Below are 14,544 nucleotides of genomic sequence, written 5' to 3' on the forward strand. Positions count from 1 at the left end.
ATTGGTTGTGGATTAGTCATGGTTTTGGGTTCATAACTTTGGCCACATCTTGGTTGTTTTCCTTTGAAGTCCCAGTATACCAAGCAGTGTAATGTGGGAAATAATGTCGGTGACCCATTAATAGTGTTAATGATGCAATATAATCCCCTAAAGACATTTACCCAACCCTTTAATTTTGAGACCCTTGGAATGAAGGGTATTTATTTTTCAAATATAGCCTTCCTCATTTAATTACTCTTCATTCATATTGAGTGAATTTTAATGTAGAGTCAAAGGAGATTGCTCAGGTTGTCTGAAGTCTTCTGTCCCTGATGACAGAGCAATTACTATCAATTCACCAATAGGTTGGATCTGTCAAGGAAACACTTTCTCTGCCATCAGAGTATTTATTGAGAGCTTACTGTGTATGGAGCATTGTATTACACACTTGGGAAAGTACAGTCCAAACGAATTGGTAGACATGATCCCTGACCACAGGGTGCTGAGAGTCTACAAAGGTACAGAGAGCTCGTTGTGGACAGGGAATATGTCTGTCTATTGATTTATTCTACTCTGCCAAGCACTTAGAGCAGTGCAAGCGCTTAGAGCACACAGTAAGCGCTCAGTAAATACAAATGAATGAATGGAGAGGAAAGGGAAATGGTCCCCTTTCTCTTTCTCTCTCTCTCTGGCTCTGCCCACTGAATCAATTAGTCAAACAGTGGTGTTTACTGAAGTCTAGACCTTATCCCCTCCAGGCCCTGCACCATCCACTTGAGTCACCACAAATTCTGGTCACCTGACATCATTATTATTATTAGATTTTTAAGTGCTTATTATGTAGTAAGTATAATACATAGTAATAATAATAATACAAGTTAATTAGGCTTCACATGGAGTTCACCATATAAGTAGAAAGGAGAACAGGGTTTGAATCCCCATTTTGCAGATGAGGAAGCTAAGGACCAGAGAAGTGAAATGATATGCTTAAGGTAACACAGCAGAGAAGTGGTGGATCCCGGATTAGAACCCAGGTCCTCTGACTTTGGTTTTTATGGTAGTTGTTAAGCACTTATTTGTGTGCTTTGTAATAAGCTCTGGGGAAGATACAAGTTAATCTGGTTAGACACATTCCCTGTCTTACATAGGGCTCACAGAATAAATCCCATTTTACAGATGAGGGAACTGAGGCACAGAGAACTTAAGCGACGTGCCTAAGGTCACACAGCTGACTCCCAGGCCCGTGCTCTATCCACTAGGCCGGGCTGCTTCCCTGCCATTAAAGTGGTTTCAGTAGAGTAGATGGGTCCATTCTTTTTCACCACTATCATAGAAATGAAACACATTAGACTCTCAGCGGCTGAGAGGAGAATTTGAACACAAGCCTCTTACGTGTTGTGGCTGTAAATGCTAGGCAACAAGGCAGCAGTCATTTGCATTTTAATGGAATTTTATACTGATGAATGAGTATCATTTTGAAGGTAGTTGGAAGTACATGTTCAGTCAATGAGTGCTCTTGAAAACCCTGCAGGTATTACAGATTCTCATAATTAGGTTATGGAAGTAACTCCTGTCATTCAAGAGCGTAATAGGTCTGAATGAACCCTATTCTTATGGCTTTGTATCAGGGAATAGGGTCTTTGCCGTAGCTGATTGATACATGCTGGTGTTTGTATTTTTGAATGGTATTTGTTAAGCACTTACAATGTGCCAGGCACCGTACTAAACACTGGAGTAGATACAAGTTAATCAGGTTGGACACATTCCCTGTCCCACATGGGGCTCATAGTCCTCATCCTCATTTTACAAATGAGGTAACTGAGGTACAGAGAAGTGTAATGACTTGTCCATGGTCTTGCAATAAGTCCATGTCAGAGTCAAGATTCGAACCCACGTCCTCCGATTCCCTGGCCTATGCTCTCTTCACTAGGCCGTACTGTTTCTGTGTCAAAAGCACATCTCACACCGGAGAGAAGCCATCAAGGGTATTATTCTATTATGGTCCAATGTTTGCCCTTTGCTTTGTTCAGTTCTGCTTTCCATCAGCCCTTATGATTTACCCTGTGCCCAACCTTTATCTTTTGTAAATTTCAATCAAGCCCTGTCTTAGTATTTGTCTTCCAAACGGGAGTCCCTCTTATAGCTCTCTGATCAGTTTTATTGCTCTTCCGAGGTTCCTTTTTTGGATTTTGTGGTTTTTATAAAGATAATGACATGTGGAAGAGCCTGAATGAGCCTTTAATGAGATCACAGAATTTGACAGACACTCGCATCCAAGAAACAAGAGGAAAAAGAAAGCCAATTAGGCCAGTTGATGGCTAACAGAAGTAGCATGAGTCTGAAAGACAATTTAATGAGTGGTATTTTAGTCTGAATTGAAAGCCAATGAGTGAGGTCCAGGTGGAGGTGGATCAAAGATGAGGATTATTTACTTATCATGATACGACCTATCTATCAGATCAGAACTGCTCCGTTCTTTGCTTTGATTATTAATAAACTAATCTGGTTAATATAATGTTTATCTGAAGAGAAATTGCACAGTGTCTTTTGTTTACATGCTGGAAACTCATTTCTTTGTTAATAGCAAAGGGAAAACAGAGGAACTGAGTGTTGCATCTTAGTCCCTGAGAAATAATTCAACCTTTTTAAAAAAATGGCAGATTGGAAAGGTGTGGTGGGTTAAAAAGGTGTGTATGCTCATGGAGGGGAAACCCAGCCTCTCTCAAGAATTAAATGACCAAAAGTACGGGTGGAACTCACCACCAAAGTGAATTTAGGATATCTTGATCTTCATGTAGCTAAGTGTAGAATGCTTGGGGTCGATTTTCCCAGAAAAAGTGAGGGAAAAACCTCCAACCTCCCTCCATTGCAAAACATATAAGATCACATGTGGTGCCTGCTTTCTTACTTCCCATCAAATCTTCCTCTTTACTTTTAAGGAAGTGCTGATACAATCTGGACTACTAGGCTGCTTCCTCTGCTAGCCTGTTGGGGACTGCCTTTCCTATTGGTCACATTAGCATATTTTGTAAATGAGAATGCAACTTTTTTTTAATCACAAAATAGCATTTCTGGAAATTTCTCAGATGGTTGCTTCTCAGCCTGATCCAGACCTCACCAACAATGCCGAGAAAGAGGCCCTCATTCTAGCAACTAGCCCATCTTGGTTACTCAAGTATAATTTTAAAAAAATGACTGATTTTTCTAACATGCATTTTTGAGCATTAGAAACAGATTACCTTCTAAATTATATCCTGCTTTTGACCTTTTGCTCACTCTGCTTCCCCTACCCAAACCTCCTTCTTGTTAGTCACAAATTCAACAGACAATCCTCCCCAAATCCTTCCCTGATTAACTCACAACCGCCTAAGCCATTCACATCTAACAGCCCTGCTTAGCATTTATGCGTGTATACCCATCCTGAGCACCAATGTATATTGAGTTATTTATTCAGCTATTACTTAACTGTATTGTGTTTTTCTTCCTGCTCCAACTCTTTTAAAGTAGTTTGATTGCCTGTTTCCTTATTCTATTGGAGGATACTTGTGGGGTGTTTGTGGTGGAGGGTGGGGAGGATGTGTTTGGGGTGTGTGTGGTGCAGTGTGGGGAGGATGTGTTTTGCTTCTTTTGCACTCTCTCAAGCCGTTGTGCAGTCGTCTGCACTTTGTAATTAATCAATCAGTGGTTTTTATTGAACACTTACTATGAGCAGAGCACTGTACTAAACACTTGGGACAGTACAATGCAATTTAATGCAACTTACAATGTAGTTGGTAGCTGTGAGCCCTGCCTGCAAGGAAGCAGCATGACCTAGTGGATAGAGCATGGGCCTGAGGTTTAATTCCAGTTTCACCACTAGACTGCTATGTGACCTTGGGCAAATCATTTAACTATTCTGTGTCTCAGTTACCTCATCTGTAAAATGGAGATAACAACTTTGAGCCCCATGTGAGACATGGACTGTGTCCAAGCTGTATTTGGCACATAGTGCTCAACAAAGACCAAAAGTATTATTATTGTCGTTATTACAGGGGGAGAGAGGGGGACACTAGCATGGCCTAGTGTCAAGAGTATGGGCTTTAGAGTCAGAAGGTGTGTGTGCTAATTCTGGCTCCACTACTTGTCTGCTGTGTGATCTTGGGCGAGTCATTTCACTTCTCTGTGTCTGTTACCTATCTGTAAAATGGGGATTAACACTGTGAGCCCCATTTGGGACAACCTGTTTGCCTGTTTACTTGTTTTGATGTCTGTCTCCCCTGTTCTAGACTGTAAACCCGGTGTGGGCAGAGATTATTTCTCTTTATTGTTTAACTGTACTTTCCAAGCAGTTAGTACAGTGCTCTGCACACAGTAAATACAATTGCTCTATCCACTCGACCATGCTGCTTCCTTGCAGGCGGGGATCCCATCTACCAACTACATTGTAAGTTGCATGTACATATTTATTACTCTATTTTATTAGTGACGTGTATATATCAGTAATTCTATTTATTTTGATGCTATTAATGCCTGTCTACTTGTTTTGTTGTCTGCCTCCCCCTTCTTGACTGTGAGCCCGTTGTCGGGTAGGGATTGTCTCTCTCTGTTGCCGAATTGGACTTTCCAAGCGCTTAGTACAGTGCTCTGCACACAGTAAGCGCTCAATAAATATGAGTGAATGAATAAATGAGTGAATGCTCTGCACACAGTAGGCTTTCAATAAATATGATGGAATGACTGCCTGCCCCACAGCACTTGTGTATATTTGTACATATTTATTATTCTATTTAATCAGTGATGTGTATATATCTATAATTATATTTATTTTGATGCTATCGATGCCTGCCAATTGTCTGTCTCCCCCCTTCTAGACTGTGATCCCATTGTTGGGTGGGGATGGGCTCTCTCTGCGGCCTAATTGGACTTTCCAAGCGTTTAGTACAGCGCTCTGCACACAGTAGGCTCTCAATAAATACCATGGAGTGACTGCCTGCCCCACAGCTCTTGTGTATATTTGTACATATTTATTATTCTATTTTATCAGTGACGTGTATATATCTATAATTCTATTTATTTTGACGCTATCGATGCCTGCCAATTGTCTGTCTCCCCCCTTCTAGACTGTGAGTTGGGTGGATGGGGATTGGCTCTCTCTGTGGCCTAATTGGACTTTCCAAGCGTTTAGTACAGCGCTCTGTATATTCGTACATATTTTTCTATTTTATCAGTAGCGTGTATATATCTATAATTCTATTTATTTTGATGCTATTGATCCCTGCCAATTGTCTGTCTCCCCCCTTCTAGACTGTGATCCCATTGTTGGGCGGGGATTGGCTCTCTCTGCCGCCTAATTGGACTTTCCAAGCGTTTAGTACAGCGCTCTGCACCCAATAGGCGCTCAGTAAATACGAATGAATGAATGAATGATCCGATCAGGACCGGAGGCCCCGAACAGCTCCCCGGCGGCTCGGCGGAGCATGCGCACTGGCCGCCCCGAGCCGGGCGGCCTTCGGCGCCTGCGCACGGCGCGCCCCGGGCGGCGGCCGCCGAGGTCGGGCGCGGTGCGCATGCTCCGAGGTCCCCGCTGACGTCACGAGGCGCCCTTTCCCCGAGGGCGGGGCCGGAAGCGGGGCCCGGCGCCAGTGCGGGGCCTTGGCCGCCCACCGGCCCCAGCCGGTCCCGACCGGTCCCCACCGGTCCCGACCGGTCCCCACCGGTGCCCACCGGCCCCACCATGCTCAACGTGCCCGCGCAGGCCTTCCCGGCGGCCGGCTCGCAGCAGCGGGCCGCTCCGCCCGCCCGCACTAAGGTATGACCCGCCATCGCCTCCCCTTCCGCCTCCTGCTCTGCTTCCCCTTCCCTGCCATCCCTCCCTCCCTCCCTGCTGACCCTCCGCCCCACTCCCTCCCTGCTGGACCTTCGACCCCACTCCTTCCCTGCTGACCCTCCGCCCCACTCCCTCCCTGCTGACCCTCCTCCCTCCCTGCTGACCCTCTACCCCACTCATTCCCTGCTGACCCTCTACCCCCCTCCCTCCCCGCTGACCTTGTACCCCACTCCTTCCCTGCTGACCCTCTGCCCCACTCCCTCCTTCCCTGCTGACCCTCTGCCCCACTCCCTCCTTCCCTGCTGACCCTCCACCCCACCCACCCCTTCCCTGCTGATCTTGTCCCCCACTCCCTCCCTCCCTGCTGACCCTCTGCCCCACTCCCTCCTTCCCTGCTGACCCTCCACCCCACTCCCTCCCTGCTGATCTTGTCCCCCACTCCCTCCCTCCCTGCTGACCCTCTGTCCCACTCCCTCTCTCCCTGCTGACCCTCCACCCCACTCCCTCCCTGCTGATCTTGTCCCCCACTCCCTCCCTCCCTGCTGACCCTCTGCCCCACTCCCTCTCTCCCTGCTGACCCTCCACCCCACTCCCTCCCTGCTGATCTTGTCCCCCACTCCCTCCCTCCCTGCTGACCCTCTGTCCCACTCCCTCTCTCCCTGCTGACCCTCCACCCCACTCCCTCCCTGCTGATCTTGTCCCCCACTCCCTCCCTCCCTGCTGACCCTCTGTCCCACTCCTTCTCTCCCTGCTGATCTTGTCCCCCACCTCCTCCCTCCCTGCTGATCCTCCGCCCCACTCCCTCCCTGCTGATCTTGTACCCCACTCATTCTATGCTGACTCTCTACCCCACGCCGTCCCTCCCTGCTGACCGTCTACCCCACTGTCTCTGTCATGATCCTCTACCCCACTCACTCCCTGCTGATCTTGTATCCCACTCCTTCCCCGCTGACCCTCTTTCCCACTCTCTCTCCTGACTTCTACCCCACTCTTTCCCATCTGACCCTTTCCCCCACTCTCTGCCTCCTGACACTCTACCCCACTCCCTCCCTGCTGACCCTGTACCCCACTCTCTCCCTCCTGACCCTCCACTCCTCTCCCTCCCTGCTGACCTTGTACCCCACTCTCTCTCCTGACCCCCAGACCCTACTCTCTCCTTCCTCACCCTCTACCCCACTCCTACTGACCCTTTACTCCACTCTCTTCTGATCCTCTACCGCACTCCCTGCTAACCTTGACCCCACTCTCTCCTAACCCTCTACCCCACTTTCCCCCTGCCGATCCTGTACCCAGTTCTCTCCTAGGCCTGTACCACACTCTCTCCCTGCTGATCCTGTATCCCATTCTCTCTCCCTCCTGACCCTCTACCCCACCCTCTCCTGCTGATGCTGAACCCCACTCTCTCTCTCCTGATCCTCTACCCCGCTCACTCCCTGGTGACCCTATAATTCTATTTATTTCGGTTGTTGCCTGTTGTTTTGATGTCTCTCCCTTCCCCTCTAGACTGTAAGCCTGTTGTGGGCGGGGATTGTATCTCCTTATTGCTATATTGTACAGTGTTCTGCACACAGTAAGCGCTCAGTAATTATGAATGAATCCCATACCCCACTCACTCCCTGCTGGTCCTGTACCCAACTCTCTTCTGGGCCTGTGGCTCACTCCCTGCTGGCCCTATTCCCCACTTTTCCCCTGCTTATCCTGTACCCAATTCTGTCCTAGGCCTGTACCACACTCACTCCCTGCTGATCCTTTATCTCACCCCCTGCTGATCCAATTCCCTACTCTCTCCTGGCCCTGTACCCCTCTCACTCCTTGCTGATCCTTTACCTCACTCACCCCCGCTGATCCCGAGGACTGACATAATCTCTGCTCTCTAGGAGGGTTGCAGTCTTGCTGGGGAAACAGACTGAGCAAAAGAGCATGGAAACTGGGAAGAGTCTTAGGTCTGGCCCTGGAGAAGGGGAACGTGTTGAGGAGACCACCCACCTTCTGACCAGAAATATTTTGGTGTGGTTTTGAGACTGTAATTGTTTAAATGAGGTCATAAACGATTTAAGGCAGCTGGTAGAACAGACCATAAAAAGGCCTAACTTTGGGGGAATTTTCCCGCTAAAGAGAGAAAGGAAAAAGAAAAAAGCTATTTTCTTTTGGGTGTGAGTCTATAGTTGCAAACCAATTCAGAGCTGTAACCATATGGATTAAACTAATATACTCTAATCCAGACTTTAAGGGTCCTGGTTTGGAGTTCTGGAGACCTATCTCTAGTTCTTAGAAAACTTTGTATCAGTCAGTCGGTACTATTTATTGAACACTTACTCCGAGCTGAGCACTGTCTTACCACTTGGGAGAGTATAGTAGAGTAGGTAGATTTGGCCCCTACCCTCAAAGAGTTTCCTGGGGTGGTGGGGTACAGAGAGTGAGATATTAATGCCCAAGTGCTTAGGGGGGACGGCTCAAGTACATAAATGATGCAGTAGGCAGTGAAAATATTGGGGTGAGAGGAGAGGTTAGTCGGGGAAGGCTTCCTAGAGGATATGTGATTTTTAGTAAGCCTTTGAAGGTGGGGAAGGGATGGTCTGTCCTTTGCGAGGTGGGAGAGAGCAAATGATCCACTGTGAGAGTGAGGTACAGTGAGTAGGTTGGCATTAGAGGAGTGAAGTGATCCTTAGAGTGCCCACGATCTCTGTCATGGATCAGAAGTTCCGTATACACATTTTGAGTATGCACTTCTGTATATTTTGTTCATGTTCAGTGTGCTCAGTCTGCCATGGAGCGTGACCTCTACGTCAACCTTTGAGGGAACTCACTTCCTCCTGACAACTTCCCTTCCTAGCTAAGGCCCACAGATGGAGCTCTGCTTCCATGCAAAGTTAATCCACTCTCAGGTTAAAGCTGGGAGTATGGTCTCTGTCCCTGTTATTCGGGCCAATGTTCCTGCTAGGGGAAGGAAGGAGAAAGTAGAGGATTAAAGATCTGGTGGCGAATGCCTTGAAAGAGGGGAAAAATTGAAGAAAAAACCTCATACAGTGGAGCGTGAGCCAAAAAGAGGAAGAAAAGTTTGAGAGGCAAGTGCAAAGAAAGGCATTTAGAGAAAGGGAAACCGAACTACAATTATGTAATGTCGTCAGTCACAAATTAGGGAAGAGATCTCTGAGGCATTATTATTATTAGAGTATTTTGAAAGCAACTAGTATGTGTCAAGCCCTGATCTAAGTGCTAGGGAAGATACAAGTTAATCAGGTTGGACACAGTCCCTGCCCGCCATGGGACTCTTAGTCTTCTCAGAAGTTGGGCCGGGTTGAGGCACCGGGGGAGATTCAAGCTGGGCCATCAACATGGAGACAGTCTCTCCGACGGAAAGGCCTCCACCCTTCAGACCAAGCTCCTACGAGCATCTGCCTTGTCATTATTATTATGGTATTTTGTTAAGCGCTTACTGTGTGTCAAGCAGTGTTCTGAGCACTAGGGAGGATACAAGTTAAAAGTATTGTTCAAAATCAGCTGTCCAGTATGGTGCAGCGAAAGGCCTTATGAATGGAGGGCGCCATCAGAAAAGTTTTGGAAAATAATAATAATGGTATTTTAAGTGATTACTATGTGCCAAGCACTATTGTAAGCACTGGGATAGATACAGGGTAATCAGGTTGTCCCAAGTGGGGCTCACAGTCTAATCCCCATTTTACAGATGAGGTAACTGAGGCACAGAGAAGTTAAGTGACTTGCCCAAAGTCACACAGCTGATAAGTGGTGGAGCCGGGATTAGAAGTCACAACCTCTGACTTCCAAGCCCATTCTCAAAGCAAAGGGCTGCTTTAGCTGTGGTAAGCAGACTTGTGCAGTTCTGGCTGCTGCATCTCAGGATGACACGATCAACGATATTTACTGAGCACTTACTGTGTGCAGAGCTGTGTACTCAGAGCTTGGGGGAGTACAAGGAGGTAACTGTCTAGAGGGAGAGGGATATAAGAGTCTAGAGGGAGAGGGATATAATGCAGAGATAGTAGAGGGTCCCGGAAATGATCCCGAGAAAGATTGGAGGAATAGGAAAAGGGAGATGCCAGAATTGGGAGTTTTGATATTTGGTGAGAATGTGGGGGAGGTGAGGTGATGTTTCAGGCCGTAGGGGAAAAAGTGTCTCCGACGAAGTGGTGTAGAGGTTTGCGTCTGTGGGAAGAGGACTGTGTTTGTTTCTGTGTCTATGTTGCTCCATGGCAGGGACGCAGGCGGGAGCGTGAGAAAATATGGCACATGGTGTCCCTGGGGAGGAAATGTGATCCAGAGCTAAGAGGGTGAGCTGGAAGTGGTGTGGCGTAGTCCAAGAAAAGTCAAGTTACCGGTTGGGAGGTTTGTATCTCTATGTGAATTTGGGGGACAGTTGTGTTCTGAGGGGGATGGGGAGTGTTCAGAGAGAAGATAAGGGGGTCCCTAGTTGGAGGGAGGAAAGGAGGGGGAGAGAGTGAGTTCTGACACGCGTGTAGTGAGAACGCCTGTCCTGATGGGGAAGAGAGCAAAGTCGCAAAGGGCTATGCATGGGTTCCAAATCGGTTTATCTAAGAGAAGGAGTTGTTCTATGATATAAATTTTCCTAGGGAAGGTCAAATCTTCCATGCTATGGTGTACCCTGGGACGAAGGTCTGGAGTGCAGGGAAGACTTTCTTTCCTCCCCTCTTGTTGTCCTGGACTCTTTTCTCCCTCATATCCTTTCTCCTTCTTCCCCTTCACCCTTTTCTGTGTCTCTCCTGTACATTTGTAGAACTCAGCTTTTGTCCTATGTTCAAACCTTTGGAATGATTTGTTTGTTTTTTCCACTTTTGTTCATGCGTACTTCTTTGGAGTCCATGCTCATGAACTGGGATTTTGCTTTTCATCTATGCAGCCAGCTCTTGGTTTTCTGTGCTGTTGGGGGAAGGGAGACAGTGGAAAAATGAGATCTATAGTTGATCCAAAAATACCACTTTAGCCAATTTAGAAGGGTGGAAGCTCCAGGGAAACGGGGAGACAATTTGAAAAACCCCAATGGGAGATGGGAGAGGAAAATTTCACGAGAGACGGGATAGTTACTTCACAGGGAGGGAGGGTTGTTATATCTGTTTTACTTTCGATGAAGTAGAAGTCAGTTACTCTTTCATGGAGCCCTTCTGTCCAAATCTAAATAGAGTAACGTAGCATCATTGCCTTGAGTATATAATTCTTGGTAATTTTGATTAAAAGTAGGGGTTCCTTCAGTGGTTCAGTAATCAATCCCCTAATGATAATATTGCTCCTATGAGAAAATAGGTTCCAGCGTACGATGTCTCAATTTTAGACATGGCTTTGAGGAACTGATGGTCCTAAAATCCCAGGACTGCTGTTGTAATTATCAGAGCAGCAATCAAAAAGTAGAAGGTGGGGCCCGTGGAGCACCTGGAGAAGTCCTGGGCAAAAGATAGTCCCAGTTCTGAATGATGGAGTTGGCTGAATTCTTCCTCCCTCCCAGGTACCTTTAAAGAAAGGCAGAAGCCTTATGGATTGGATTCGACTGACAAAAAGCGGAAAAGATCTATCGGGACTGAGAGGAAGATTGATAGAAGTAACTGAAGAAGAGCTCGCTAAGCATAACAAAAAGGATGACTGCTGGGTGTGCATAAGAGGTGGGTCAGCTCCTCCTGTTCAGGCTTAGTGAGCCAGGATGGCTTTCATGATTGTCACTTCACTGAGTGTTTGGTTGCTAAAGAGTCGATTATATTCACGAGAGATGGGATAGTTACTTCACCAGGGAGGGAGGGTTGATATATCTGATATATCTCTCTCTCAGTATATACAATAGTGATGTTGATGATAGTGGGAATAAAGGGGACAACCTGTACCACATCATTTAGGAGGCTTGAATGAGAAGGGGAAGTAATATTACTCCCCTTCTCGTCCATCTCGCCGCCGCTGACCTCTCGCCCACATCCTGCCTCTAGACAGTAAACTCAATGTGGACAAGGAATGTGTCTCATATTGTTATATTCAATTCTCCCAAGTGCTTAGTAGAGTGCTCTCTATACATTGTAAGTGCTCAATAAATAGGATTGATTAATTGATTCATTCTTCTGGTGAACAGGCCTACAATTAGCCTAGTTCAAGAAGCTGTAAAATCTCACGTGATGCTCACAAGCAGCCTAGGTACAGGTGTCCCTTTACACAAGACTGAGTACTGATCAGTTGAAAGGGGCACGTGAGTATATAGCATAATCTGGATGAAGGCTTTCAATTATCAAGGCCTTACATTTTTTTTTATAATCCAAAGAAGTCCCATATTGACTTTCGGGCCCAAGGCTGGACTTGTTCTGGAATAGTTTTGTAGAAGGGATCTGGATAGGCTAGATTCTTCAGGAACAGTCAATCAGTGGTATTTATTGAGTGTTTACTATATGTCCAGCACTGTATTAACAGCTTAGGAAAGTACAATACAATAGGGTTGATAGATGCAGTCCCTGTCCACAGGGAGCTTTCAGTCAAAATTGGGCCCAGACTTTAGAACTGGCACTAGGGGCACAGAGATGGGAAAAGCTTTATTTTTCTTATCGTAGAGATTTGCTCTCCTACCTTAACTGCTGACGATGATTGAGCTCCTACCATTTAAAAAATGGAGAGATACCAGTCCTGGTTTTACACACTGAAATTCTCGTAGGCAATTCCTTTTATGAGCACAAGATGGCAAAGTGTTCACGATCTTTACCAAACTTATGCTTCTGATAAGAGCGTACCATTGAGAGTATTGAGTAACTTTATGTGGAGAGACTTTGATTTTTGTCCTCACTAATACGTAAGTCAAAGTGAACGACTACAGCCAATTGAAACTGCTAAATAGCAGTTTCGGTTTTCAGTAGTACCCCTCCATTCGTTAAATTCCAGAATGTAATCGAGACTTCATTCTTCATCTGAGTTCCTCTGGGGAGAGTGATGTTAAAGGAAAGCACGTTTTGTTCTCTTTCTTATTTGATACTTTTCTCTACCTGAAGGCTGCAGTAAAAGAAACAATGTGTTTTGGGCAGGCATGTCTCAATGCAAGGATTTACTCTAGGGCTTCTCTTCTAGACTGAATGCTATTATTTCATTTTTACTATAGTTTCCAGCTGTCATAAATTTTCAGCAGCACCCCTGTTAGCAGTTGTGGTTGATTCCTGAGAAATCAATCAGTTTTACTGAGCACCTTCCACGTGCAAAACACTCTACTAAGTGCCTGGAAGATTACAGTGAAGGCATACGGTCTCGACTTCAAAGAGCTTAAATTTGAGAGGAGCCATTCATAAAGCCGCGGCTGTTAACACCAAACGTATGGAAGGGTAAAGAAATGCATTTGAGTAAATAACTCAAAAGTAAATAACACAAATGCTGATGGTGGGATCTGGGAAGCTGGTGTGTAATTGGAGAATAACCTCAGGAGAAGGTGGGAATTCAGGCCTTTGAAGATGGAGGTAGCTGGGTTCTGGTGGATTTAAGTGAGAGAGCGTTTCAGGCGAGCGGAAGGGTGTGAGCCAAGGCATCAGAGGCGGGAGAGACGTGGATGAGGTCCAGTCAGTAGGTTATCTTGGGAGGAACCGAAGGGGTGAGCTGGGATGGGGAAACGGGATAAGTAACAGGGAGAGAACTAACTGCTTTAAAGCCAGTAGTCAAGAGTTTCTGCTTCGTGGGGAGAGGAATGGAGGCTTTTGAGAAGTGAAAGGGTGCAGACTGATGTTCTAAAGAGATGATCTGGCCAACAGAGTGAAGTATGGAGTGGAGTAGCAGGAGATGTGGATAGAGGAATCTACCTAGACTTGGGTAGTGGCAGTTTGGATTATTAATCATATTTACTGAGTCCTTGCTATGTACAACGCAATGCTTATGGAGATCAAAGGGTGGATCTGGAAAATCCTCCAGAGTCTAAAGAAAGAGGTTAAGTTATGTCCTTCCAAGGCAGGTTTAGGGGCCGTCCTTCTCAATGTGGAGAGATGAATGAGCTGACCTTTCAGGGGCTCTTCAGACCCATGATTCTGGATGGAAACTGGAAACCAAGGCTAGGTGAGAAGATGTAAGTAGTAGAACAGATTGCTGTCAAGTCTTCAAGAACCAGTTCCCCAAACTTAACTTTCAGGAATCAAAGTCAAGCAATTCTGGAGATAAGTTGTGCTTCGTGGTCCTGCAAAATCAGTCCCTTTATGTTTTAAATGAAGTCATAGATTGGGGGCAAGTCCTATCATCTGAATCTGGGCCTTACAATTTTAACCTCTACAGTTCTTTCCCCATAAGTGGGGATCACTGAGATCAGGTAGAAGCAGAAGATGCTCATTTGCTCCTGCACTTGTGCTGCAGAAATCTGGTGGTGGTGTCTATCAACTCTGTTGTGTTGTACTCTCCTAAGCACTTAATACAGAGTTCTGCACATTGTGATCATGCCATAAATACCATTAATTAATTGACTGATTGACTTGGATGACAGTCACACTTTTGTCTTTAAGGGCCTGTGGGTTATAGAGCTGGGTTTTGCTGTTTACTTATTCAAAATAAATGTTTTTCATTACTGCCTTTTTGAGATTTGAGTGTTAGCAGAATTCTTTCCAAACTCCCTCTTGTAAAATGGAAGATATTTTGGAATTATATTTGTAATTGACTTATGATCTTATTTTTTTTATCTCTGAAACAGGACTTGTTTACAATGTCAGTCCGTACATGGAATATCACCCTGGTGGAGAGGATGAACTGATGAGAGCAGCAGGAACAGATGGCACAGATCTGTTTGATCAGGTAAGAGG

The 14,544-nt window shown here is 46.0% G+C and overlaps 1 protein-coding gene across 5 annotated transcripts in view; it reads left to right on the forward strand.

The window, feature by feature from the left end:
* LOC100082244 (cytochrome b5 reductase 4) overlaps positions 1 to 14,544 on the forward strand; it is a 58,931-nt gene that overhangs the window by 8,348 nt on the left and 36,039 nt on the right. Inside the window, exons 1-4 of one of the 5 annotated variants that reach the window (XM_029047282.2) lie at positions 5,686 to 5,767; positions 10,001 to 10,129; positions 11,262 to 11,415; positions 14,436 to 14,536. In XM_029047282.2, coding sequence (XP_028903115.1) covers positions 11,289 to 11,415; positions 14,436 to 14,536 — 228 coding nt within the window. In that variant the 5' untranslated portion in view covers positions 5,686 to 5,767; positions 10,001 to 10,129; positions 11,262 to 11,288. Of the gene's footprint in view, positions 1 to 5,609; positions 5,768 to 7,586; positions 7,793 to 10,000; positions 10,130 to 11,261; positions 11,416 to 14,435; positions 14,537 to 14,544 lie in introns of those variants that run through there. The other 4 variants (XM_029047280.2, XM_029047281.2, XM_007670727.4 and 1 more) reach the window with 4 other exon arrangements.

Source organism: Ornithorhynchus anatinus, chromosome 19 (genome assembly GCF_004115215.2).
Source record: "Ornithorhynchus anatinus isolate Pmale09 chromosome 19, mOrnAna1.pri.v4, whole genome shotgun sequence".
NCBI lineage: Eukaryota > Metazoa > Chordata > Mammalia > Monotremata > Ornithorhynchidae > Ornithorhynchus > Ornithorhynchus anatinus.